The 24601-nt window shown below is 42.4% G+C and overlaps 4 protein-coding genes across 8 annotated transcripts in view; 1 reads left to right on the top strand and 3 right to left on the bottom strand.

The window, feature by feature from the left end:
- Positions 1-11154, top strand: part of LOC109597877 (leucine-rich repeat and fibronectin type III domain-containing protein 1-like protein) — a 34048-nt gene extending 22894 nt beyond the window's left edge. Inside the window, exons 1-6 of one of the 4 annotated variants that reach the window (XM_049966170.1) lie at positions 2686-3088; positions 5427-5611; positions 7487-9238; positions 9605-9961; positions 10019-10250; positions 10304-11154. In XM_049966170.1, coding sequence (XP_049822127.1) covers positions 7493-9238; positions 9605-9961; positions 10019-10250; positions 10304-10587 — 2619 coding nt within the window. In that variant the 5' untranslated portion in view covers positions 2686-3088; positions 5427-5611; positions 7487-7492 and the 3' untranslated portion in view covers positions 10588-11154. Of the gene's footprint in view, positions 1-2685; positions 3089-5426; positions 5612-7394; positions 7431-7486; positions 9239-9604; positions 9962-10018; positions 10251-10303 lie in introns of those variants that run through there. The other 3 variants (XM_020013657.2, XM_020013659.2, XM_020013658.2) reach the window with 3 other exon arrangements.
- Positions 1323-12722, bottom strand: LOC109597876 (rab3 GTPase-activating protein catalytic subunit). Its single transcript, XM_020013656.2, has 3 exons — positions 11451-12722; positions 11193-11389; positions 1323-2671 (listed from the first exon to the last, which is right to left on the bottom strand). The coding sequence occupies exons 1-3, from the start codon at positions 12693-12695 to the stop codon at positions 1402-1404; spliced, it is 2712 nt and encodes a 903-aa protein (XP_019869215.2). The 5' UTR covers positions 12696-12722; the 3' UTR covers positions 1323-1401.
- A 409-nt stretch (positions 12723-13131) lies between these two features.
- On the bottom strand, positions 13132-14680 carry LOC109597867 (peptidyl-prolyl cis-trans isomerase, rhodopsin-specific isozyme-like). Its single transcript, XM_020013646.2, has 6 exons — positions 14578-14680; positions 14319-14526; positions 13683-13802; positions 13548-13630; positions 13355-13497; positions 13132-13304 (listed from the first exon to the last, which is right to left on the bottom strand). The coding sequence occupies exons 1-6, from the start codon at positions 14635-14637 to the stop codon at positions 13193-13195; spliced, it is 726 nt and encodes a 241-aa protein (XP_019869205.1). The 5' UTR covers positions 14638-14680; the 3' UTR covers positions 13132-13192.
- Positions 14681-14984: 304 nt separating this feature from the next.
- Positions 14985-22471, bottom strand: LOC109597878 (homeotic protein spalt-major-like). Of its 2 annotated transcripts, XM_020013662.2 has the most exons (8): positions 19608-22471; positions 19265-19547; positions 18990-19126; positions 17856-17999; positions 17495-17798; positions 16685-16836; positions 16249-16422; positions 14985-16183 (listed from the first exon to the last, which is right to left on the bottom strand). In XM_020013662.2, exons 1-8 carry the CDS (start codon positions 22407-22409, stop codon positions 15923-15925), a joined length of 4257 nt encoding a protein of 1418 aa, XP_019869221.2. In that variant the 5' UTR covers positions 22410-22471; the 3' UTR covers positions 14985-15922. The 2 variants fall into 2 exon arrangements, with proteins under 2 accessions (XP_019869221.2, XP_049822487.1); XM_049966530.1 differs by lacking the exon at positions 16685-16836 and having other exon boundaries at positions 16051-16183.
- Between the last annotated feature and the right edge of the window lie 2130 nt (positions 22472-24601).

Genomic DNA, 24601 nt, shown 5'->3' with positions numbered 1-24601 from the left:
TTTAATTAATAAGAAAATTAAAAATATTTCATGCAAATTTATAATAATTGAAATATGAAACTTGAAAAATTGAAAAATTAATTTAAATTTATAATATTTAAAATATTAAGCTAAAAAACAAAAAATATATATTAAAAATTAATAATTAATTAAATAAAATATTTAAAATAAATTTATTTAAAAAATAAAATATTGATATTATTATAAATATTAGAGAGAAAAAATTGAAAATAGTAAATTTAATTAAAATAATAAAATTTTCAATTTAAATTTTTAATATTTAGAAGATTAATCTTATAATTTTAAAATAAATAATAGTTAAAAAATCTAAGTAAATTAATTAAAAAAATAAATAAAATATTTAATATAAATTTAATTCTTAAGTTTAAAAAATTAAAAAAAAAAATTATTTTAAAAAAATATATATTTACAACAAAAAAATAGAATAAAATATTGTGAAACCAAAAATTTTCGTTAATATTTCAGAAACGACATACCAAAATTGGATTGAATTAAGAATTAAAAAATACTGGTAACAACCAAGGACAACCAATTTGGGACACCCCGTACACAATGAACAATTTCAAAATCCGTCGCGAGCTTCCTTTTGTTTTACCTCAAACCTACACACTAAATCCTTGAGTTTATTGTTCTATTACACATTAAATAATGTAGGTACATAAACTTTGCCAGTTTACTTCCAAGTACGTGGTATAAATTAAAAAACGTGGTGCGGGTAGTTGCGTGGGCCCGTCCAATTGTCCGATGTGGGTTCGTTTTTGTGTTAATGAGCAGTTATCTAACCACAATAAAAATGAAAGCACCCATTAAAATGTGCAAGCACATTTTTCTGACATTTAAATTATGAATACAAATAAAACGGATTTATGTAAGTTAATCGCAAATCAAAATCAATTTGGTTTATGTAATAAATCTTAAATAATGGCTTGTAAGAGGAATGTTTCTGACCCGAATTTCAGTTCAGACAGGTGTAGAAATTTTTTGACAGCGAATTAAACTGTTTAAATCGAGAAACACGATGTTAAATTAACAGTATTCTACGCCACATGAGCAAACAGCGTAAATTTTTGTTGTGTATACTTAAATATATGCCCAATTTAATTATGTTTCCTTTTGTTCGTCTGGTAGTACCTTAAGTAGGTTACGATATAAAGTCGAATGGAACTAATTTAATTTGGGTGCATGAATGAAATTTAGAACGGAGTAACAGTAAACAATAACGCCCCTTTTCATAAAATAATGAAGTCATTACTTTAATTAAGCAGGAAATCAGTACCCTATTATGTTAATTAAACAATATGTACAATTGGATAATAATTTATTAATATATTAGTGTGGGTTTATAAGCTTATATAAAAAAGACGAGAACAATATAACAATTTAAAAGAACACAGTATCTTCAGTAAATGCACCGGCCAATCTAAACTCATTTTTATTCAATACAGCCCTCAAAAACTGAGGACTTTTCGCTGAGTACGAGGCGGGCTTAACCGCCGACACCCTCAGTACAAATTCTCTTTGATAAGGTGGAGGCAAACAATTCGAGGGTTGCCTGTCATTGCTCTCCGTTACTAAATTCGCTAGCTTTTGAGCTTCCCCAAACATCGACAACAGTCTTCCTCCGATGATCGAATTGGACTTGTCCTCCAGTTCGATTTCATCCCCCAGCACCAGACTTCCCACCGCATCGTTGACGCTTCTCTCCATGCCACCTGCGGGGTTAAATTTGTACTGCAGCGAGCTAATTTGTGATATGAGCAGTTCGAACGACTGAACGTCTTGTATGAAGGCGTCGAATCGTCTAGGCTGAAACTTGTGGTCCCTCGAAATCCTTTCAGCCTGTTTCACAAGGTTTGTAACCTTTTGAGTGCCAACCTCCAAGTTGACGTCCACTGCGTCGTACTCATCTACTACCTTGTGGATCACAGTGTGTGCCAAAACTGGTATTATGAGCTCGCAGATCTGCGAGAAGTTTCTGAAGTCTAGGAACTGCAGCACCTTCTCGCCCTCTCGGGTGTCGTCGAACAGACGTTTCTGTCTGTGGGCCGGCACCGGCTTCGCCGACTTCCACATCTGCGCCCAGATGTTGTTCTCCTCTATCAACATCCTGGGACTCAACTGGCCTTTCTTTTGTCCGTATTCATCTACCTCGTTGTCGTCCTCTATCCAGTCTCTTGGGGAGTACCACCTAATGAAGTCCTCGAGTATTGCACCGGGATTGGCGGCCTTGAACGACTCCATGTCGGACAACAGCGAAGCACTCATTATCCTGGCCCTCAATTCTGATGCCTCCTCGTTGGATCCCAACTGAAGAAGTATTTCGGTGTCCTCCTCCAACTGGTCTTCAGTTTTCATCACCGGATCTTGCGTGTGGGGAATGTATAGAGGGTCGCCGGTTTTCAGCAGCTTCAGGTCACTGAATTTGCCCAGCCGTCCCACCGGTTGGTTCCACAGGGAGTACTTCTTGGTGTTTTCCACCTCTTCGTCGCACTCGTAGAACTCCTCGTCGGCCGACGAGTCCTCGGCGTCCTCGAAGGCGTTCGACGTACGTTGCGCCTCCCTCGACATCTTCCTGTCGATGCAGCAGTTCAACATCTGCAACTTCTGGTTGAGCAAGCACGTCCTCAGGTCCGGATATCCGGGAGCCAATCTGCGAACATAAAATCGCCCATTATAATTAAGCAAGCATTTTTTTGGTAAATATGGATGTGATGTAATGGATGTGGGTAGAAAGGAACCTCTCTAAACATATCCACCATAGCTGAATAATTAAAACGACCGTTGAATCAGTACCGAGACATTTAACATTGCAAAGATCGTGACTAAGACAAGTGAAGGGAATTCTAAAATACGATTTGAGTACGTTCGTTAAGATAATGAATTATGAGTGTGGTTGCAAGACCGAATTCGTAGACTATTTGTCTGTTGAATTTGTGTGGGACACACCCATTAATTAGGTACGCGTGTGAATTTTATCGGAAAGAAGGTTACAAAACAATGGAACCAATTAAAATTGTTCAATTAGGAGGAGTATTAATGAACGGTGTTTTAAGGACACATTTTTGAGGTAACTGTAAACCGGCAACTTTGGCATTTTTTCATGTTGATGTTTTGGTTTCAAACTTTAGGCACATTTATAGATTGATTGAATATTTATTTTTTCAATCAGTTCATAAATATTTAGTGTTGTTTAAAATTCAGCATCATTTAGGATTATCATAATCAGCCCATTACTTTATCAAAAATAACGTGTAAATTAAAATATCTTACATAACTAGAATCCGGGACAAATATTCAGCATAACATTAAATTAGGATTCGCCCCGCCCTGTATTATTATTTATTGAAAAAGTATGTCAAAACGATTACACAACTCAAATATATGTGGATTAATCGATTATTTGCAGTCTTTATCCTCTAGATCGTGAGTCGTGTTTTTGAAGGTTGATAGATTTATTGCTTTCAGCATGTCTGTTTTAGCCAACCGAATGTATTTATTCATGAATCAGGTTTACAGTTATTAATTAAGTGGCCATACCTTTAAATATTTCAGGCATTTTCATCCTCAATAATAGTAAACCATGTCAGATGTGTAAAAAAGTGCGCAACCTAACAATGCACTTGAATGCTGTTGTGAAATGAATTCTTTAGAACATTCCCAAATATAGAAAATTGAATTCTAGTGTCTCGTTTTCATTGTGGTTTAAAAGTCACCTTTGTTAAGCAATTTGATCCATATTATATTCTATATTATAATCTAACCAATTTATTAAGTACTATTAGGTACTGAAGAAAGTAATTTACATTTTTAACATTTAAATTCCTATAAAAAGACTCTTATTCAACAAAATAATCAAGAATGTTCATGGTACGAGAAACATTCTGGTTTCTTGGAGATGAAGAAAAGGTTCAGTCAGTTTTGGTCTCTTCTTCAGAATTTAATCATTTATTAAGTAAAAATTTAGATAATAACAAGAATAAATAAGAATCACATGGAGAAGTATGTGGTAGATAAGGTGGACATTGGATTTGTCTCTTGGCCTAGAAACTGGTGCCTTGAGGAGGTTGGAAGGTAGTCATGAAGACTTTAGCCTTCTTGGACTTGTCTCAAAACAGTCTGAGGGGACTGCCAGGGAGGGCAAACGCCTTTGCCGACCTCGACTCATTGACGGCCTTAAATTTGGAACGGAATCTCATCCAGTCGCTTGAAGAGGACGCCTTACTGGAGTGCACAGAACTTAAGCTCATTAATCCTGTTAAATAATTTACTCCCAGACTTCCCAACAAAGGCCATGAGTTACTTAAAGGAACTGCGAGTGCTGGACATTGGATTTAACTTACGGACGGAACTACCCAAAGACGCCTTCAAAGGCAACCCTTCAATAACACTTCTAGCATTGGACGGAAATCCCCTGACGGCAATTCCTTTCGAAGCCTTGTTCCACTTGAACACCACCCTAAGAGGCTTGAATTTGGGAGGCAAATTCCTGCACTGTGACTGCAGACTAGTCTGGGTCATCGAGTGGATCAGAAATGGTGACCTTCAAGTGATGAGTAGAGAAAGATACCCGCAATTCTGCGGCAGCCCACCACGTTTCAGAGATCGAGGCTTCTACAGCATCCAACCTGAGGAGCTGTCTTGCAAACACGAACAACCCAAAACCACCACAACGACTACGACAATTACCACTAAACCGTCAGCACCACCTCCAGCGACGAAAAAGAATGAAGCTGATGGAGTGACCACTGTTGTGACGGCGGACTTGGGTGACGTACAGCTGAATCCGGCTCTGGCTGCGTCCCCACCAGCTTTGACAACCATGCAGCCGTCTTACAAGGGTGACAACCACAACATCTTCAGTTTCAAGCGCAACTTCAAGGGTGACAAGTGGTACTATCAAGAGCACAGTCAAGCCAAATGTTAGAACTATTGTTCTATTGGAAAACTACTGTTGGGGCATCTTTGGTGATAAATTTCGTACCGAGAAAAGTTAATTTTGAATTTGACAACCACCACGTCTTCAGTGGTACCAAGAGTACCATCAAACCTAAAGTTGGAACACCTGTTTCTAAACATTTTAACCAGAATTTTGCATAAAATATTGTCTAATACCTTTGATACCTGCCTAGATATTGTTCATCCTCAAATTACAATAATAAAATATACAGTTTTATTAAAAAATATTAAGATACATGTAATATTATAAAATTTCTTCAAATAAATTATGAGCCAAAAACGTAAACTACTTTTTCCGGTACGCAACATTTGACCATATACGTATCAATGAGCTGCAACCTTAAAACCGAAACTCATTTAACGTTACCCAATAAAAATCCGTTTAAACCAGTACCGCATCGCGGACGCAATTAGCGACTTATCTCTCATCGATCGCGCTTAATTTTCAGAGACCGTCGAAGAAGTAACGGTCGGTCCAGCTCACCTACAGCCTCCAGCACGACGGACCGTTTCGTCTGGACCGAAAGTCAGGAATTTTCAGTCGGAGGTGACGCCGTGAGAAATGCACGGTCGGCGGCGTTTGTGATATCGGACATGGACAGATTAATCGGGACGAGATAGAAGTACAATATCGGTGAGTACCGTTGCAGGTATTTTCATTTTGTGTAATAGGAAGATCGTGTGTCGGAAATTTGGTTTGATGCTAAAATCTGACATTTCGCCCGAACCCAATTAGTTTCGGTCTCGGACCACTTGGTGCCCGGGTTTCTGGTGCAGGAAATCCACACGGTGTTATGTAATGATAAAATTTCTCAGCTCGTGATTTATTATTTGTGGCAATTAAGTTGGCGTTCTGCGTAACAGAATTTCAACAGCCAAGATGTGATCGGAGATAATTTCTTAGTCGACAAAGGATTTTGGCCGAAAATTATTCCTGAAACTTTTCGCACTGTCTTTGGCAGAGTTTTATTAAAGGCTCCGATAAGATCTGCTCTCTTATTGTTGTATAACATGTTTTAATTACGCCGTGTGAAATGGGTTAAAATGCACTTGCACAACATTTTCTGATTCATATCCCATATAAAACATCGTCGGGCACACGCATAAATAACCGATTGGCACATTCCATATTCCTGCGAGTTCCGACTAGAATGTCAACCTTAGTGCTCAGCAGAATCGCAACGTTTACACACCCAATTGGAATGTTTTACTGTGTCAATGACGATACGAGCCCAGTGGGTGTATTTTATTAAATGTTAGTGTCTTCTTCAGCCGTTTACAACTTTCATATTTCAAGCTCATTTGAATTTATGATTCGGTCATTATTATTTTTGTGCGTAGCCTGGTGTAACTCTAGTAAAACTGATTGTTCTATTGCATAATGATTTATCTTGCTGCTTGAACGACGCGTAACTTAAAATAAATCTCTGTTGAAAAACTGGCGGTGCGTTGGAAAGATTAATTGCCCGGCTGGAAGGCAAAGACTTCGAGATAATTAAACAGTACAGGGTCTAAGGCGGAAAAAATAATTAGTAATCAACGTTTACATCCCCAGTAATTTAATACCTTTATTAGATGTATTACTTGTTGAATTTTATTACGAAGGGTCATTCATCCAAAATACCCATACGTGTTGCTCAATTACATTTTTATTTATCCTGATTGTGGCAGTTGCAGTTTCAAAACAATGCCACATTTAAATGTGATGCAAATACGTTATGAAACAGGCGAAAATGGAACGAATTAGTACAATAACATGGGAATCAAAAAAATCGTTATTGTTGTCACTTTGAACCGTTTTGAAAATGGGAACACCATTAAATATCCGCGTTGGTTTTTCATGTACTTTCCTGCCATTGTGACAATGTGAATGTGTCGCGTAACAATAAACCAAAAGTTATTAACGACAATTTGCTTATCACTGTGGAAAACTGCTTTCTAATACCACGGTACTGTCACCACTTAAGGCACCTGAGTCCGGCTCTGATTTACTTTGATGTGTGACTAAAATCATATTCTTCAACCCATCGTTTACGCAGTCGTAACAATTAAACCGATATTAGTCCCGTGCAGTGCTAATAACACTCACAGTTCAGTTACCTTTTACTGCTCAATGAATTTAGCAGATTGGCATTCACTCGGTACGACGCGACGGTATGCGTTTTTCTTCCCTCGTACGTCTCCACTCTTCTTTAAGACCTCTTGTATGGTAATTTAAAAAAAATAAATGTTAATCGCACATTTATGCTCCATTTGGACCGATAAAAATAGTATCCAGTACGACCCATGGCCGTCCGTTACTTCAATATTCCTGCGCGTGCATGGCGGTACCGTTACACCTTACAATATCATTGATGAGTTATTTTTCGACCAGTCGTAATTTTCACGTCATCACAACCATGTGCCGGCACACCGAAGCCGTACCAACACATTAATCAAACCGTCTGAGCACGGTGAGATCCTTATCGTCCCAACAACTGTTACATTTAATTCAATTTCTGCGTTACAGGTTGCAATGATGAAGCGACGCGTCGTCCTCGTGCTGATCTCGGCATCGCTCCTGGCCGCAGCCGCGGCCCAATGTCCGTGGCAACGCGAGGTGCCGGACTTACAGTCGGCGTGTTTGTGCTCGTACAACCTGGGTCACGAACTCTCCGTGCAGTGTGACATAGTGGACTGGTCGAAATTGCTGGCGGCCCTCAACAAGTACGCGACCGGCACGCCCCTGGACCTGCTCTACGTGAACAACTCGACGATTGACGTGCTCAAAGACAATATGCTGGCCAACTTGCAGGTGCAGAACATCCAGTTGTCCGGTTGTAAGATTAAATCGGTGTCGGGCGGTGCGTTCAACGGACAAGAGAACCATCTGAAGAACCTCAATCTGCAGGACAACGATTTGAACGAAGTGCCGGTGGAGAGTTTGAGGAAGTTGAGGACGCTGTCGCTTTTGGATCTGTCGCACAACTTGATCACCAACGTGCCGGCCGGTGCTTTCGAAACGTTAACCAAGTTGGCCACTTTGAAACTGTCGGACAATAATGTGACCTTAGAAACCGGCGCCTTGAGGGGGCTGGAAGGTAGCCTCAAAAACTTAAACTTAAAAGGCACGAGACAGAAGGAAATACCCGAGGCGGTGCAAGGCATGAAGACTTTAGCCTTCTTGGACTTGTCTCAAAACAGTCTGAGGGAACTGCCAGGAAGGGCAAACGCCTTCGCCGACCTCGACTCATTGACGGCCTTAAATTTGGAACGGAATCTCATCCAGTCGCTTGAAGAGGACGCCTTCCTCGGAGTGCACAAAACCTTAAGCTCATTAAGCCTGTTAAATAATTTACTCCCAGACTTCCCCACAAAGGCCATGAGTACCTTAAAGGAACTGCGAGTGCTGGACATTGGATTTAACTTGCTGACGGAACTACCCAAAGACGCCTTCAAAGGCAACCCTTCAATAACACTTCTGGCATTGGACGGAAATCCCCTGGCCACAATTCCATTTGAAGCCTTGTCCCACTTGAACACCACCCTAAGAGGTTTGAGTTTGGGGGGCAGATTCCTACACTGCGACTGCAGACTAGCCTGGGTCATCGAGTGGATCAGAAATGGTGACCTTCAAGTGACGAGTAGAGAAAGAAACCCGCAATTCTGCGGCAGCCCACCACGTTTCAGAGATCGAGGCTTTTACAGCATCCAACCTGAGGAGCTGTCTTGCAAACACGAACAACCCAAAACCACCACCACTACGACTACGACAACCACCACTAAACCGTCGGCACCACCTCCAGCGTCGAAAAAGAATGAAGCTGTCGGGGTGGCCACTGTTGTGACTGCGGATTTGGATGACGTACAGCTGAATCCGGCTGCGGCTGCGCCCCCACCAGCTTTGACAACCAAGCAGCCCACTACAAGGGTGACAACCACAACGTCTTCAGTTACAAGCACGACTTCTAGGGTTACAAGTAGTACCGCCAAGAGTACGATCAAACCTAAAGTTAGAACCACCGTCCCCGCTTGGAAAACTACAGTTAGGCCGTCCTTGGTGATGAACTTCCCGTCGAGGAAAGCCGAGGAAAGCAAAGAAGTCATAGTGAAGAACGCCTTCAGACAAGACAGTTCGGTCATCATACAGTGGGGCTCGGAAACCGCCAACATATTAGGCTTCAGAGTCGTCTACAGGTTGTTCGGCGACAAGAGCTTCAAACAAGGACCACCGTTGGAAGCCAGCGAACGGGAATTTAAAATCAAGAACGTTCCTTCTCAGGTATGTACCATCGCGTGTATTAATAATAGTATAATAACTTATTCCGGTACACGAAAGGCGGAGAGAACGATATTTATTGTTCCAATTGCATCTGTAATAAATCCGCAAATGTTACTAAACCCGAATCGTTTAGCAACTGATTGGAAAAAATTAGACCGCCGACTTCCATTCACCGCGATTGCCGCACGCAATTAATGACTGTGCCCGCGCCACTCCGACGTCGTCGAGTCCAAATGGCAATGAAATCTAGCGCATAACATTCATCGGCGTCTAACCTTAACTGAATTTTACTTTATCGATGGTGCTTGTACTTTCACGGAATCTCGCACAGGTTCATTTTGTTCATACACATTTATTTTGTTTCAGGAATGCATTATTGTGTGTGTGGTGTCGTTGGAGGAAATAAACGTCACCCCCGAAAACGTCCCTTACTCGCAATGTCGGGAAGTAAGGACTGTGTCGTCTGCTTCGTCGAATATGGATAAGATTACAATTGCTGCTAGTGCTGCTATTTGCGGTACCATTGTGGTGGCTGTTATTGTTTTCGTTGCGGCCTCCAGGAGACGTTCCAGGAAGCTGCACGAGCTGCACCAACAGAAAATGGGAATGAAGGCTGGCATGCCCATTGCTGGTCTGCCTGTAAACTGTTGCACTGGATTGGGGGCAGCCCCGGGAGAACCGCTCAGCTCATTGGCCACTTTGAGTGCCTTCAATAACAGCAAGGTACGTACTAAAACGTTGGGCAATTGAATAGGTATTAAATTTGTTGTTTTTGTTAAGGATTGGGACCAAGTGTCGGCGTACAGCACCCACAGCGTTCAAAGACCAAGGATGTACACAGTGGACCCTCCACCGTCTTTAATACCGGACGACATGAGGTCGCACTTCAGTTCCAAAGGCAACAAACCCAGATCGATTGCTGACGGTCAGTCGCAGCACAGCTTCTCCAATCATTCGGGCAGATACTTGACCAACAACGTGTTCCCCAACAACCTTCTGGCTTCAAGACAAGGTAAACCAACTTGCTCCTCAACCAACAATTTCGTCAACCAGTCACTGTTTTAGATTTGAGGCAATCACGCCAGTCGTTGGCCATGCAATCGGACAGGATGTCATCACGTATGCCCTCGCACCACGGACCCGCCCATTCAGTCGCATCGTCGACGAGACGCTCCCGACCCAGGTCCAGGTCCAGGGACCACCACAGACCCAGCAGTAGATACAGCACAGCCGGCTCCACACACACGTTGAACAACTACTGCGACAATTCGGACAACTGGACGGACCACGACATGGACATCTACATGGCACGAAATCCGACCACAAGGAACGGCCTTGTGCCGCTATGAGTTGCTCAAAATGAATAGGAAACGAGGACGAGAAGCAAAGAAGCACTTAAAGGGACGTCGAAGATGAAACGGTGAAACGACTTCAATGGATCGACACGATTTTGTTAAGGCTACTAGATTTTCATGGTTTTTGAAAAAATAGTATCTAGTCAACGTTTCTTTTTTAATGTGAATTTTGTTATCACTTTTGTCTTCGGCGTCGCACTCTTGTAAAAAGGCTGTTATGTACTTTAGACGTGTTTTCATAGTATCATTATTGTTTAGTTTATGTTGGAACTGATCCACAAAAAAATGAACTTAATTTAAATTGATGAATTAATAATGTAATTATGTTATAAGCGTTATGCAATGCACACGTGAGTAATGAACGTGAGTGCAGTATAAAAGACAACTGTTTTTTAGAATGTAAGAAAAATCATCATTTTGATGAGTTATGTAAATACTTAAATAATAATTATGTAAGTTAATGTTTCGCATTAGACACACACGTGTCAAGATATATAATAATATCCACATTCTGTAAATATTTATATATTTGCATAAAGAAAATAAACGAATTTAATTATGTGTTGTGATAAAAATTATTTGGGGTTTGGGGCACTTACCCAGGAATCGGCATGCACCTTTCCCATCTGTATCTCATTTCTTGCACGAACTCGTACCAAATGTGGGCGAACGCCTTTAAGCCACCCAACGACTGGAGAGCGTGTGACAAAACTATCGACAGCCTCCAGACCAACGAGTCGGTGACGCAGGTCTTGAATCCCTTACATTCCTCCATCAAATTTATGCAAGACGATTTCTGAGAATGTTAAAACAAGTTTATTAATTCAATGTTAATTAAAAAAGCTTCAAGAACTTACTGGAGGGGTTTTATCCGTATCATTACCGTCCAGTTGATAAGGATACGTCTTAGATTCATCGGCGTCAGGGAACAAAAAGTACAGTAAAGGCACCAATTCACTCTCAGGAATTGGGGGAATACCCTTGCGGTTTTTATTGACGGTGGATCTGGCTGCACGATTTAATAATGTAGAAATGGTGGGCACTGCTGGTTCAGTTAAAACATCCAAAGGGTTGTTGGCATCGTTTTGTGGTGCCGAAGCGTAATCCCCCAGTACGTCATAAACGTTATTTAGGTTGCTTAGAAGTTGATAGAACTCGGTCAGGCAGTCGGCCAATAGGCAAAGCGGTTCCTGAGTCATCTGCACCAAACAGGACCAAAGCGGTGCCCTGTGCGGGTCAAAATCCGAATAGCTTTCGCTGTCGACCACCAAATGGTCCGGTACGTGTTTCCAAGTAGTCTTCAATGTGATGGATTTTATTGGCTCAACCGTGACGCCGAAAGGCAATGTGTGTATGTTGTCCATGTCCAAGGACTCGATGTTGTCCTGCTTCCAGACGAAATTCCCGAAGTCGGTCAGCACGAAAGTGAGTTGCAACGAAACGGTGATCGGATCCAACGTACAGGGCGACATGATTTTGGTCTTGAACAAATCCAGGAGTCCAGTAAGATACTGACAGTGTGGCGGTCCCCTTCTGAGATGCACCATTTCGAAGTTGGTACGCACGCCGTCGCCCTCGTAAACGCCCAGAAAACATTTCTGCCACTTGTCGCGGATCTGCACGAAAATGGGCACGTCCGTGTTCAAGTTGCTGGCCACCACGTAAACGGAACTCAACAGTATTTTAATGCGACTCTCCGAGTTAATGCCGACGTTCCTCGTGGGCGTCAGTACCATGAACTCGTCCAGGCCGTACCACGTCGAAATGCACGACTCGTTCGTCACGTCGTTCTGGTTGTAGAAGGCGAAGTCGAAGTTGTTGTCTATGGGGATTTTTTGTTCTTTTTTCCCGCTGTCCTCCGACGAGTCCTCCTCCAAATCCTTCTTACGATAGAGGAAAAAGGTGAAATCGAAATCTGCGAAAGTGATTTTTTCCGATTTTACGTTCCATATACAGGTGTCATCCACCTCGTCGGGCTTGTCGTCCACGGTGGTCTTCCACAGGTTCACCACTTCTTCGATGCGCGCGATGAATATTTCCCATTCGGAGGCGGTGGTGAAGTCCTGCGTGTAAAACTCACTCTCGTCGATTTCTTCATTCATGTCGAAGATGTTTGTTGACAAATAAAACAAGTGTTCCAACCTCACTAAATCAGCTGATTTTGACAAGGAATGAGTTAATTGTCATTAAACATAAGATCGCCATCTAAATATTTAGAGTGAAACTTGTTGCTTAATAATCAGAATTTATTGAATAAGTAATGTTACAGTCAGGCAATCATAGGTGGCAACTCAGTAGGCACAACGTATTCTGTAAGTCACTTTTTTATTCTTATCGGTAATAGATGGCGCCGCATGAAACTATGCCGTTAAAATAGTATTTTACTAACTAGCGATTTTATACTTTAACTTCTAACCAACAGGCGGTTAAATTGTTTCAGCTATTAACCCCTAGATGGTTACTATTAATTTAAATAATTTAGTTTTTTAGATGTGTCGTTTAATGTAAGGAAATAAAAGTTATGGATTTATAATATACAAAATTATATTTCAAATTTATATAGCGAAATATAATTGAATTATTTAAAATTTAATCTAATTTATGGGCTTAATTTATCAAGCTTCACTATAAAATAATGAAAGAATCCCAGAATAAGAAATGACCAACTAAGTGGAATCCATCCTGCTTTTATCCACCCCCACAAAGACAATCTATAAAAAGAATAATTAAATTATAATTTGTCGCCTTTATAAAAACTTACTCGTAATTTTCTGCTGGTTCATAAAACTCTGTGTTGGTCGTTAAAATTCCGCTTTTCGAAATGATTACTGTTTGTTTAAGTCTGTCGTTTACGTCTGTTTTCATGTGTTCTATTTTATGTACTACTCCGTGTCCAAAAAGTACCTAAAAGTGACTGTTAATTATAATTAATAAAGCAGCATATAGTGTTTTACTTTTCCAAAAATTACGTGCTTTCCGTCCAGCCAAGGTGCTGCCATGGTTGTAATATAGAACTGACAACCGTTTGTATCAGGCCCTGGAATAGATCATTAAATATAATAAAAAATTAGTAAGTTATGATGGACAACCAGAATTGGCCATTCCTAATAATCCTGAACATGTATGGTTAATTGTGAAGTTTTCATCTTTAAAAGTAGGTCCAAAAATGCTGATTGATCCACTTCCATCATCATTTACTATGTCTCCACCTTGAAATCGAAAATAAATAAATATATTTGAAGTAAATAATAATAATAATTAATCATAATTAATGAAGTACGTCTGTATAAAACTTTTAAATAAAAACTAAAACTTATATCATTAAATTTACTGGAAAATTAATAAAATAAGTTTAATTAAATAAAAAAAAAGAAAATCACCAATTAATAATAATTAAAACTATATAATCTTCTGTATAAAACTTTTAAATATAAAATAAAACATCACCAAATTTATTCGAAAATTAATAAAATAAATTTAATTAAATAAAAAAACAGATTAATATATTCCATAATTGAAATTATACAAGGCATGTTTTTATTAATTTATTTATTTTTTATGTCTATTAAATATATATAAAGTAAAATAACTATATTAGAGCTGTAAATATTCAAATAATACCACTGGTTAAAATAAAATATATTAAGAATATTTTTAAATCTATTTTAATCTAGGAAATTCAATTTTCCACTTGAAAAGACGCAGTGTAAATGAAAATCGCTTACCTTGTATCATAAATCTTTGTACAGCCCTTATAATTTTAGTTCCAGTGTAAGTTTTCCCATTAATACCTTCACTAGCAATAGTCTTAAAATTTTGGACCGTCTTCGGTGCAATCTCACCAAAAAGGCCGAAGGTGACGCGACCTAAATCTTTATCGCCTTTTTTAAAATCAAAGAACACCTGATCCGTCACTTTATATTCAACGAGCCCCTTAAAACAAAATCGTAGATTTTAAAATTAATTAAAATTATTTTTTCATACCTGCACATAATAAATTAGTAACAGGAAAGTGAATAACTTTAAACTTCCGTTTGGAAACATCTGGACTTATTTTCATGTACGATTTAACTTTTACTTGCGAATCGATTGCCGTTCCGAACTTCCCCTAATAACATAATTAAATTTAATCGCCTGTGAATATGCGCACTTCTAAATTTAATTAAACGTCTTTGTTATTGAATTATGTCCGCAGAACTTTGAATTTTGAGTAAGACAAGGTTAAAAGTTTGTTTTATTGGGCTGTTAAATAATTTTACTTTCCTTTAATTAACTTTTCTGTTTTGTCTTTGAAATGGTGGATGCACCGGTGTTGGTTAAGTTCATTTTAGGAATACAATAAATAAAACGCATTATTTTATATGTGATAAATATTTATATTTTATAATTAAACATAGTTTAACTGGTTTGTACGAGTTTATAAATACAGACAGTTTCAGTAACGTACCAGTTAAAAATATTTGTACATTCATTCTGAAATAAAAACATTTCAAGTTTACTTACATTTACACAATATCATTTATAAATCTCATATGTTTATAAACAATACCTAGATTTTTAGATACGTATTGATTAATTTCTTTCCACAATTTTTTCGATGATGATTTTTACATAAATAAAAAGGGGGTTTGTACTGGGATTTGGGATATAAGCATACATTATCAATTAAGTAATAATAAAACAGTCTCATGGTACATAGTGATGATATATACATAGATTGTGACCATGCGGAACAAAATGGACAACATCTATAACGTTACAGTGATATTATAACTAAATTATGTACAAATTGTAAAGCTAAATACTGGCATTGCCACTGTCCATTGGACACATAATATTTATATCTATATATAACACAGCAAACGATAATATGTTGAGTTATCATATACACACTTAGCTAATATAATACAATGTTTCTAATATTATTTCTCTTTTAAATATTTCTAATATTACACAGCAGTATATAGGCTGTCAACGCAGCTCACTTACGGCTGATGTATCACAGTATGCATTGCCCCGATCCGTAAAATACAAGGTGATTTCTAATCAGCAATTTTCGATGCACTTCACAACAAAAAAACAACAGCGATAACTAATTTTCTCAATAAACAGTAGATCCGAAATTCAGACAATACAAGAACAAACGTCACATCGAAACTTGCCACGAGCCATTTGATGGCTCGAGCGGGCCCAGAACAATGCCGAAAGAACAACTCCTACTGATATAATTCCCCACGTCCTGGCACCAAATCCTCGGACCGCCGCCTCACACCTTGCCCTACCCTTCGACTAGTTAAAAATAGGAACGCGTCGGTCTCGTCGGGGCGTCCTAGGCGGCCAGGCCCTCCCGCGACGCCGGCAACAGCTCGTCCCTGGGCGTCTCGGGGGCCGACTTGCGTTCGAAGTGCAGGTCCCACAGGCCGCGCGACTCCGTCTCCCTGCTGGGCGGTCTCTCGTGCCGCTCCACGGGCGAACCGGACTGAGATCGCAGGGCCTCCGGCGGCGGATAGCCGAAGCCCAGGAGGGCGCTGTACTTGCCGGCGCCTGTCATGCCGTTCTGGTTGTTCTGGATCACCGACATCTCGTTCAGCTGTCAAAATCAAACAATTGTCTGTTAGTTGGGGTCTTGGTGGGTGTCGAAAGGGGGTGACTTACCTTCTGCTGCATGCCATTAAGGAAAGGGGCCGGGAGGTACGGGTAGAAGAGGTCTGGCCTCCGTTGCAGAAATTCGGAATCCTTGGGTGTCATGGGAATTGGCGGTAGGTCTAGGGACATGCGTCGTCCGCGTCTGGAGGCTCCGTTGCTCCACATATGGGTTCCCATGTGTACCTACAAGCACCAAACAACATTAAATAACACAACAACAACACAAATAACGATATTAATCTAAAGAGATGATCGTACAGTGTTTCGGGAACAAGCCATATGCATCTACCACTAATGGAGTACCTACAAGAGAACATCTACGACCAAACAACCAATGCATATGGCCAGACTCCCTTGAGCCCAAAACTGGTGTTAGTATCTGCGTTAGTGAAGCTATAGGCAGCGGTTTCGGGATTATACGGGGACGGGACGGGACACTACGTACCTTTAAGTTGCCCTTGGTGGTGAAAGCCTTCTGGCATACGGTGCAGCGGAACGGTTTGTCGCCTGTATGGGTGCGCATGTGTATCTGCAGCGCGGAGCTCGACGAGAAGTTCTTATTGCACACGTGGCACAAATGCTTATTGGCCTGTAAGCCTGGAAAACACACACACGACCACACGTCAGCCCACAACCCAGCTATCGGTTTTAGTTAGTGCAAGCGATGAAGTGTTAAAATCTTATCGCCGGCTTCGTTTCTTCATTTATTTACAACGGATGAAGTATGACATTATATGGGTTTGCACTGTCATTTAATTGCGTTACTTTTGTGAACAGAATAATCAACAATTAATCAAATTCGTAAAGATATTTTATGGAATTTCCTAATTTACCATGAACACATCAAAGGAACAATTAAATTTCATTGTATGAACAATTTTAATGGCACTTCCATTAAAATATTCAGTTATTGTTGTGCCAGGTGAACGTGAATCATAAATTTATAGAATAAATTGTGTTCTCATCTTACACAAGCAGTAAAATCCAAAAATACTATTGTGTGACTAATATAGTCATCAATAATAACGCAACTAAATCGAACTTTCTTCGACTTGTTTAATGAATGATGAAATAGTGATGAATGTTTTTGTTAAATACGCCCATATGAAATCATACACTCTTGCAAAACCCTCATCAATATTGCAGTAAACCGTTGACATTTTTCTTATTGGCCACACTTATGGTCAAACAATTAACTGCAACACGCACAAAGGCTTTCCAAGAACGACTCGTGTCCATCAAATCTTCAACTTACTTGGAGGACGTTTCGGGAGCGGCAGCTCGGTCTCCGTCGGTTCCCGCTTGATGGGCTGCGGTTCCGGCTTGATCTCCATCTGCGGCGGCGGCGGCTGCGGCACCTGGATGAGCGGCTGCGGCTTGACGTCCATTTGCGACGTCTGCGACAGCTCGCCGTCGCTCGTCGTACCGTCCCTGGGCGGCTGGTTGGGCGGCAGCGGCGTCGACTCGTCCCCCGAGCCGGACAGCTGTGGCTTGTTGTCGAACATGTGCTGCGGCATGTCGCGGATCTTGTGGGTCAGCATGTGCTGTTTCATGTTGCCCTGGAAAATATTACGTGTTATTCGGTCGTTCGTCGGGTGATATGTGGCGGTTCTTACCGCCATATGCATCCAATTTGAGGCGTATCCAGGCGTCATCGGTAATGGGAAAACTGAAGGTATAGAGGCAGATTTTTTCGTGCGAGCTCTCCGCGGCTCAGCTTCATCCTGGATACGCCTCTGCTTGTTGCACACACAACCATCCTGAAATACACACACATTGGTCAGACATTGACACACAAACAGGCTGGGAATTTTATGGATTGGAACTCTGGTCAGATGTCTTGTACAAGGGGTGCATTTTTGGAAAAAAATAAAATAGACTTAGGGTTGATTGGAAACACGTTAAAGAAGCTGGGGCAGCATGTGCAGTTGGTACAAAACATCTGTGTTTGATGTGTATGTATTATCAGGTGACGATGATTGGTTCATTAACTATTTTATAACATCCTAATAAGTCCTTGAACTGTAAATTCAGGCCATATTTTGATTACTTGATTTAAATGATTTCCAACAATTGATTCAATATTGGTGAAAGTAGCCATTTCTAAATTGCACTTTCAGTTTTTGTAATTAGTATGAATTTAAAATGGGCACGTTATGTATTTAATTGTGTTGCAATATTTGAAAGGTAACACAATGAGGGTACATTGACAAAGACCATTATTTGTATGTATTCTTTCTCAGAAGTATTTTGGCCTGTCTTGAGGCGATGAATAAATAAAATTTGGTTAAAGGAAATAGTTGTATGTACAACATGTGCCGTATCAAAGAACCATTCAAGACACAAATTAAATCTCCATCCATAACACGGCCCTTCTAAAAATACCCGAGAATCTTCAAAACATTCCTAATGATCTCGCTGACAATTCGCCGGCGTTTCAAGCCGTAATCGATCTTTTTAATGAAAAACACAGAACATAAAAAAAAGATTCTTAATCAAAAATAGACCACTTAGACAATCGACATAACTTTATAACTGGCCAGTTGCCAGCAAGTTTAAATCTAGATGTCCCCAACTCTATTGTGTAGACATAAATAGTACGGTCAATCCAATCACATGCAATTTATTTTATATGACACTCGAAAATAATCTTTAAAAAGTATCCAATATGCGCAGTAAAATTTACAGCCATAAAAAACAAGCACGATCAACTACCCTAACCATCAAATACAAATCGATAAAGTACTTACTTTGGTGGAGAATCCCCTGTCGCAGACGCTGCATTTGAACGGACGTTCTTTGGTGTGACTTCTGTAGTGGATCTCCAAAGCTGAGTTGCAGGCGAACGTTTTGAAACATAGATTGCAGGTGGTATTGCCTCTGCCTGCTGAGATAAAACATATTAATGTCAACAAGCAGGTCATTTACTCCAGACGAACATATAAATATAAATTAATAAGGGGCGGCTGCCAAGTTTTCTAATTCCATCCTCGAACATCAAGAAGAAGATCAATTTCAAACTTACCGGTCGGCCCAACGGCGAGTCTCAAGGGACTGAACGACGTGGAAGTCAAGACGGATGATGTGAGTGAAGAGAGGGCCGACGTCATCAAGGGACTGTTTCCGGACGAGCCAGGAGGCAACAATCCGAAGGCCGAGAACAAATTGGGTGGTGGCCCAGGATTTGGTCCTGGACTGGAGATCTGTGGCTGTCCGCTGTTCTTGGGCGTCAAGTCCAAGGCACCCAGAGAGTTGCATTCGGATGGTGTCGGACTTCCGGCCAGCTGTGAAGATGGGGGACGAGGAATCTGTAAGAACAACAACCTTTAAACATCACGGTTCCAAAATTCGCGCTTTAAGTTATATACCTGGACGGGAGTGGACATCTGATGTGGCGATTGATCCGAACGCATCTCGGAGCTGCCCGGGCTCGTAACTCCCGATTGATTGGGTGACTTCTCCCCGTTTTGCATCGTGGGCGAAGAAGCTCCGGTCCTGTTGGAGTACAAGTCCTCCGACGAACAGTTTAGTGCGGAGCTGGAGAAGTGCGAAGCCATGGTGTTGATGTTGCTACCGCCGGTGGCGTTCTGAATGTCGTTGGGCGAGGAAGCCGGAATATTCTGTTGTTCGGAGCTGCTCATGGCGTCGTCGTCGTCCTCATCGTCCTCATCCATATCTTCGTCGTGTTCGTCCTTGGTCTCGAACTTCATGCCGAGGTGGAAGCCCCCGGGTCCGAGGGGCGACAGACCGGGCACCGGGAAGCCCTGGTTCAGGAATGGGTGCATGGAATTGGGTAGGCTCGGAAATCCACCCGGTGAAGGAAAGTCTTTAACTTCGGCCGCCTGGATCTGTTCGACGGTGAGATCGGTGGGTTCGCCGGTGTGCAGACGGATGTGCTGCTGCAGCACCAGAGCGTTTGTGAACTTCTTGTGACAGACCGGGCATTGGTGGAGGACGCGCATCGGCGGCTTGGCCCTGTGCACGCCCATGTGCGTTTTCAAGTTGCCCTTGGTTGTGAACGCGCGTCCGCATATCTTGCACTTGAACGGACGTTCCCCGGTATGGGTTCTGTAGTGCATTTGTAAAGCGCTCTTGCACGACAACACCCGGTGACATATTACACACTGATTGGGATCGGATAGTTTATGTTCGATATTGTCGACGAGCTGTTGAAGTTTGCTGGTCTCGCTGGTCTTAGTCACTTCGATCAGGCTCTCCCATGAGTTGTCGTTGCTGCCAGGGCGCGGCAATAGGTTCGTGTAAATAGCCGGATCCTTTGTTATGTCGCCCATTGGGGTGTTCAAGAACGGGCCCAAACTTCCCGACGAAGTGCTGCTCGGTGGTGAGCTGGCCACTTGACCGAAGCTAAAGTTGGCGGGCAATCTTTGTCCCGTCGATATGCTCAAAGGTATGTTGATGGAGCTGCTCTTGTTGGACAAGTTTTCGGGCTCCTCCTGCATGTTCTCCGACTGCTCGGCGCCGGGAGTCCTGCGCTCCATCATGTCTTCATTGCTGTATTTGCTGTCGTTGCTGCACTCGTCGTACGGAATGGGTGACTGATATCTTTCCGGTTCTTGTTCGTTTTCATTGTCCATATCACTGGGCTCTTGTTTTGGTAGTATCTGAGGAACATTGATTGGTTGAGAGTCTTCCTCTCGTTTCTTGTCGTCGCTTTCTTCGGTTTTGCACTGCACTTGTTGTTCTTTTACTGGCGTTGGAGATCTTGGTGGTTTGCTTAAGTTTTCCGGTATGTCCTGCTCCTCGCGCTTCATGAACAAGGGATGGGGCTGGAACAATCTTTGCGGTGGATCCTGTAGCCGGTGGGGGGACGGCTGCAACCTGCTGTTGATCATCTCGTGGGGCGGCGGCCCCTGTGGTCTGTACAACGGCAAGGGCGTCGGGGGGAAAGATGGGGCGCCCGGAAAGCCTAGGTGTGGAGGGTGTGGAGGGCCGCCCGGAGACAACGAAGGTTGTTGTCCCAGTTGTGCCAACAGTGGTGGGTGATACTTATCAAGGTGTTCGGGCACCGGATTCGGGTTCATTTTGATATGAGGGAACTTCACACTGTGTCTTTGGAAGTGAACTTTCAGGTTGCCCTTGGTGGTGAAGCGGCTGCCGCACACGTTGCACTTGTAGGGGCGCTCGCCCGTGTGAGATCGGATATGTATTTGTAGGGCTGAATCGGAGCCGAATACTTTGCCGCAGTATCGGCAGCGGTGCTTGAAGAACGGTTCGTTGCGACCTTTGGAGTCGTAGGGGGAGATGGAGCCCTTGCTCTTTCTGAAGGCCAGCTCGTCCGCCAGATTGGTGGCTAGAAGTCCCTGGCTGGCGTTGTCCAACACTTCCTGGGCGCGTTTCTGGAGCATTTCCAATGTGTTGGGCTCCTCCTGCGTGGGCTCGCTGCTGTGTGTTATGATAGTTGAGGCGAGGGATGACGAAATGGAACACATCGGGGGCTGTATCTGCGGAGGTAGCGATGTAGGAACGATGATTTCGTTAGACGCATCAATAGTTGGGGGCTGGGAGAGCGGTTGGCTAATTGGAGGTGGTAAATTAGCCGGTGTGGATTCGCGGGACACTTGCGTCGGCTGTGGAGTGGCCGGTGACTCTTCGTGTTGATTGTCGCCGTCGTTGTCTGAAGGGGGCGGCGAAACGGGTGAGCCGTCCTCCTCCTTCACTCTGTCTATTTGTAACTGTTGCTGCAGCTGATTGATGAGCATCAATTGTTGCACCTGCTGATGCTGGAGTGTGAAGAGGGTGGATTGGAGGACGGCCAGTTCCTGGAGGGCAGCCTCGTTGTCTGTGTTGTTGGCCATGGCGGTGGCGGCGAATTGGGCCACGGCCACCTTAGTGTTTTGTAGCGCTTCGAGTGTGACATGTCCCGGTGCCGCAGGCATAGGGAACGGAAAGCCGAGCCTCTGGATGTTCTCGTCCGGCGTGTTTTCGTCGACGCTGTTGTTGTTTGCGGCGTCCTGTCGGTGACGTCGCATGCGTTCGATCTGCTTGCCGCCGGACTCGTCGTCGTCCTCTTCATCCTCTTCGGACACCACCATGTCCTCGGGGTCCGAGTGCGCGGGGTCGTCGTGTTTGATGGCCTTCTTCTCGCAGTCGGCTTTGTGAGTGAGGAACTCCCGCACGTCGGTGAACTGCTCTTGACAGCGCTGGCACATGAGCACCTCAGGTAGTTCGTCTTGATGCTGGTCGGCCGGCGTGGCCGGGTTGTTCAGGCCATCTGTAAACAAGAAACGGTTGTAGGCGAGCTGCGTGTACAGCCGAAGAAGCAGACGCGTCCGCTCCGCAGGCCACATCGCACGGCAATAAGCCGGGGAGAGGGAGCCCCGAGAGTAGTATAGGCCGAGATATTATTAAATGAGATATGAAAGTGGTGGGGCGCGTTATGAGGGGACCTCATGAGCAAGCGCGTGAGATGATGAACGGCTCGCCACGAACCAGCCAGGACCCCGGTTATGACAGCTGGGCGGCGTCGTGCATTCATAAATAAAACACACTTGTTGCACACTCATAATCCCCGCCTATATGGATACGCCCAGATTCCATATCCATAACGCATAACCGACACCGGCTGCCCCCGACGCAGGTCTTCGCCCGTTTCCCCTTTGTTCGGGACTGCAATTCCCATTGGGACGCGTTAGAGGCGACACGGTTTGACGGCTGAATGCGAAACGCGGACACAAACCACGTCGTGTTGACGACCGCGATACCGGAGCTTTTCTCGAATCCTTCTATCGATTAAGCCGCACTACTTGCGGCCCTCGCCCCCGCCACATCTTTTCACATTCACATTTTTTCATTAGCTGGGAACAATTTACGTGCGAGCACTGTTCCACGATGTGGCTAAATAAGCCAATTATGCATTAGATCCACGAATCAATTATCCTTTCCCTCCTAATTATGTTGTATTATACGACTTGAATGTATAATTTTTAATAATAAAAAAGACCAATTTTATGACTTAAAGGCAGTAAACCCACATTAAAGTCCGGACCCACAATTTCGGTACTTTTATACGTCTATAGATTAATATAATCGCCCGATAAAACCGTAAAAACAACCAAAAAAACCTCCATTAATTGACTTTCGGATGAACCCGTACAAGAAACGATTATTTTCGGGATGAAGACTTAACTAATAAATTACGAAGCGTAACATTGAATTCGAAATCGATTTTTCATTAGGCAAGTATGGCCACTAGAAAATTAATTAACCTAACATGATAGTTTTGTAGTTTGACATAAAGAGCGTATCGAATCCCGTCGGTTTTAGTAATAACGGTCTTTCAATAAGTAATAAGTTGTTTGAGTGAAGGAAAATCGATAAAACCGGGGAAGGGAACCGACGTAAACTCTCAAGAGAAGTTAGACCGCACTGGTGGCGCACGTAATTTAAAACAGATTTATTTATTCAATGTGGTTTTAACGATTTTAATTTAATGAGCACCGACCGAAATGATAGACAAAACACAAGATGTTCCTTATCGTATAACCCGGTAAATCTGGAAAGCGTCAACTTCACACACAAGCCACGGAATTGATAAACAGTTAAAAAAAATGCTCCCCCGAAACGTTCGCGTGCCTACCGAAGTAAACGAGAAAAAAACATACCCCTACAACAACAATAATAGCCGTCGTAGTTTTATTGCGGAAGCGTAATTTAAATATTCAGGGGAATCCGGCAGTCGTATACAGATGACAACAGGCTGCTTTCCATATTTCTGAAAACGGAAGCTCGTGCCCCAACAAAAACCCACCCATTTGTCTGTCACAGCAGCCCCGGGACGTTTTAGATAAATATACAGCCCGCGTATATGATCCCTTCAACGTTTTACACGTGCTACGTCGAAGAGACAGACCTAAAATCTATTTATGATGACTTGTTAAATTACCTTGACACTAACAAACTTTATACAATGTGGAAAACCTGAGTCTAAAAATACACACGGATTTATATGAGTTTAAGCTGCCGTGAAAGCGGCAGACGCTGAAATTTCAATTATTCAAAGGCGAGGCGCGGCGGCCGCAAACATTCGAAATGCACAAAAATGAAAATATCATTATGTCAGGGGCTGGTAGTTGATGACAGCTTAAAATAGGCACGAAATCTTTATTATCTTCTGGCGACAAAGGCGATTTTTCTTTTTGGGAAACGCACAATTTTTATTTTGTGTCGCTCTTTGTGTCTGCGGTTTTAATTTTAAAAATGCGGGGTTAAGGCAACAATCGGCTACGGGATATTTCTGCCCGGATTTATATTATTGGCCTTACGCGCGATCAAAAACAATGGGCATTCTTGGGACGAGTGATTTTTTTTTTGTCGTTCCATAAACATAAATTCCTGGTGTTAA

This window comes from Aethina tumida, chromosome 4 (assembly GCF_024364675.1).
Source record: "Aethina tumida isolate Nest 87 chromosome 4, icAetTumi1.1, whole genome shotgun sequence".
In the NCBI taxonomy this organism is placed as follows: Eukaryota; Metazoa; Arthropoda; class Insecta; order Coleoptera; family Nitidulidae; genus Aethina; species Aethina tumida.
Note: the sequence above shows the minus strand (reverse complement) of the source record. Positions and strands in the feature narration are given on the sequence as shown.

Coding starts and splice junctions, on each gene's coding strand:
- LOC109597876 (XM_020013656.2), bottom strand. CDS start 12,695: ATGAATGAAGAAATCGACGAGAGTGAGTTTTACACGCAGGACTTCACC. Junction 11,390..11,450: donor ATACGGATAAAACCCCTCCA/GTAAGTTCTTGA, acceptor TAACATTCTCAG/AAATCGTCTTGCATAAATTT. Junction 2,672..11,192: donor AGGTGCATGCCGATTCCTGG/GTAAGTGCCCCA, acceptor TTATGTTCGCAG/ATTGGCTCCCGGATATCCGG.
- LOC109597867 (XM_020013646.2), bottom strand. CDS start 14,637: ATGTTTCCAAACGGAAGTTTAAAGTTATTCACTTTCCTGTTACTAATT. Junction 14,527..14,577: donor TACTAATTTATTATGTGCAG/GTATGAAAAAAT, acceptor TTTTGTTTTAAG/GGGCTCGTTGAATATAAAGT. Junction 13,803..14,318: donor ACAAAGATTTATGATACAAG/GTAAGCGATTTT, acceptor TTCGATTTCAAG/GTGGAGACATAGTAAATGAT.
- LOC109597878 (XM_020013662.2), bottom strand. CDS start 22,409: ATGTGCCAGCGCTGTCAAGAGCAGTTCACCGACGTGCGGGAGTTCCTC. Junction 18,000..18,989: donor ACAGGGGATTCTCCACCAAA/GTAAGTACTTTA, acceptor TGTGTATTTCAG/GATGGTTGTGTGTGCAACAA. Junction 16,837..17,494: donor GCTCCCGAAACGTCCTCCAA/GTAAGTTGAAGA, acceptor TGTGTTTTCCAG/GCTTACAGGCCAATAAGCAT.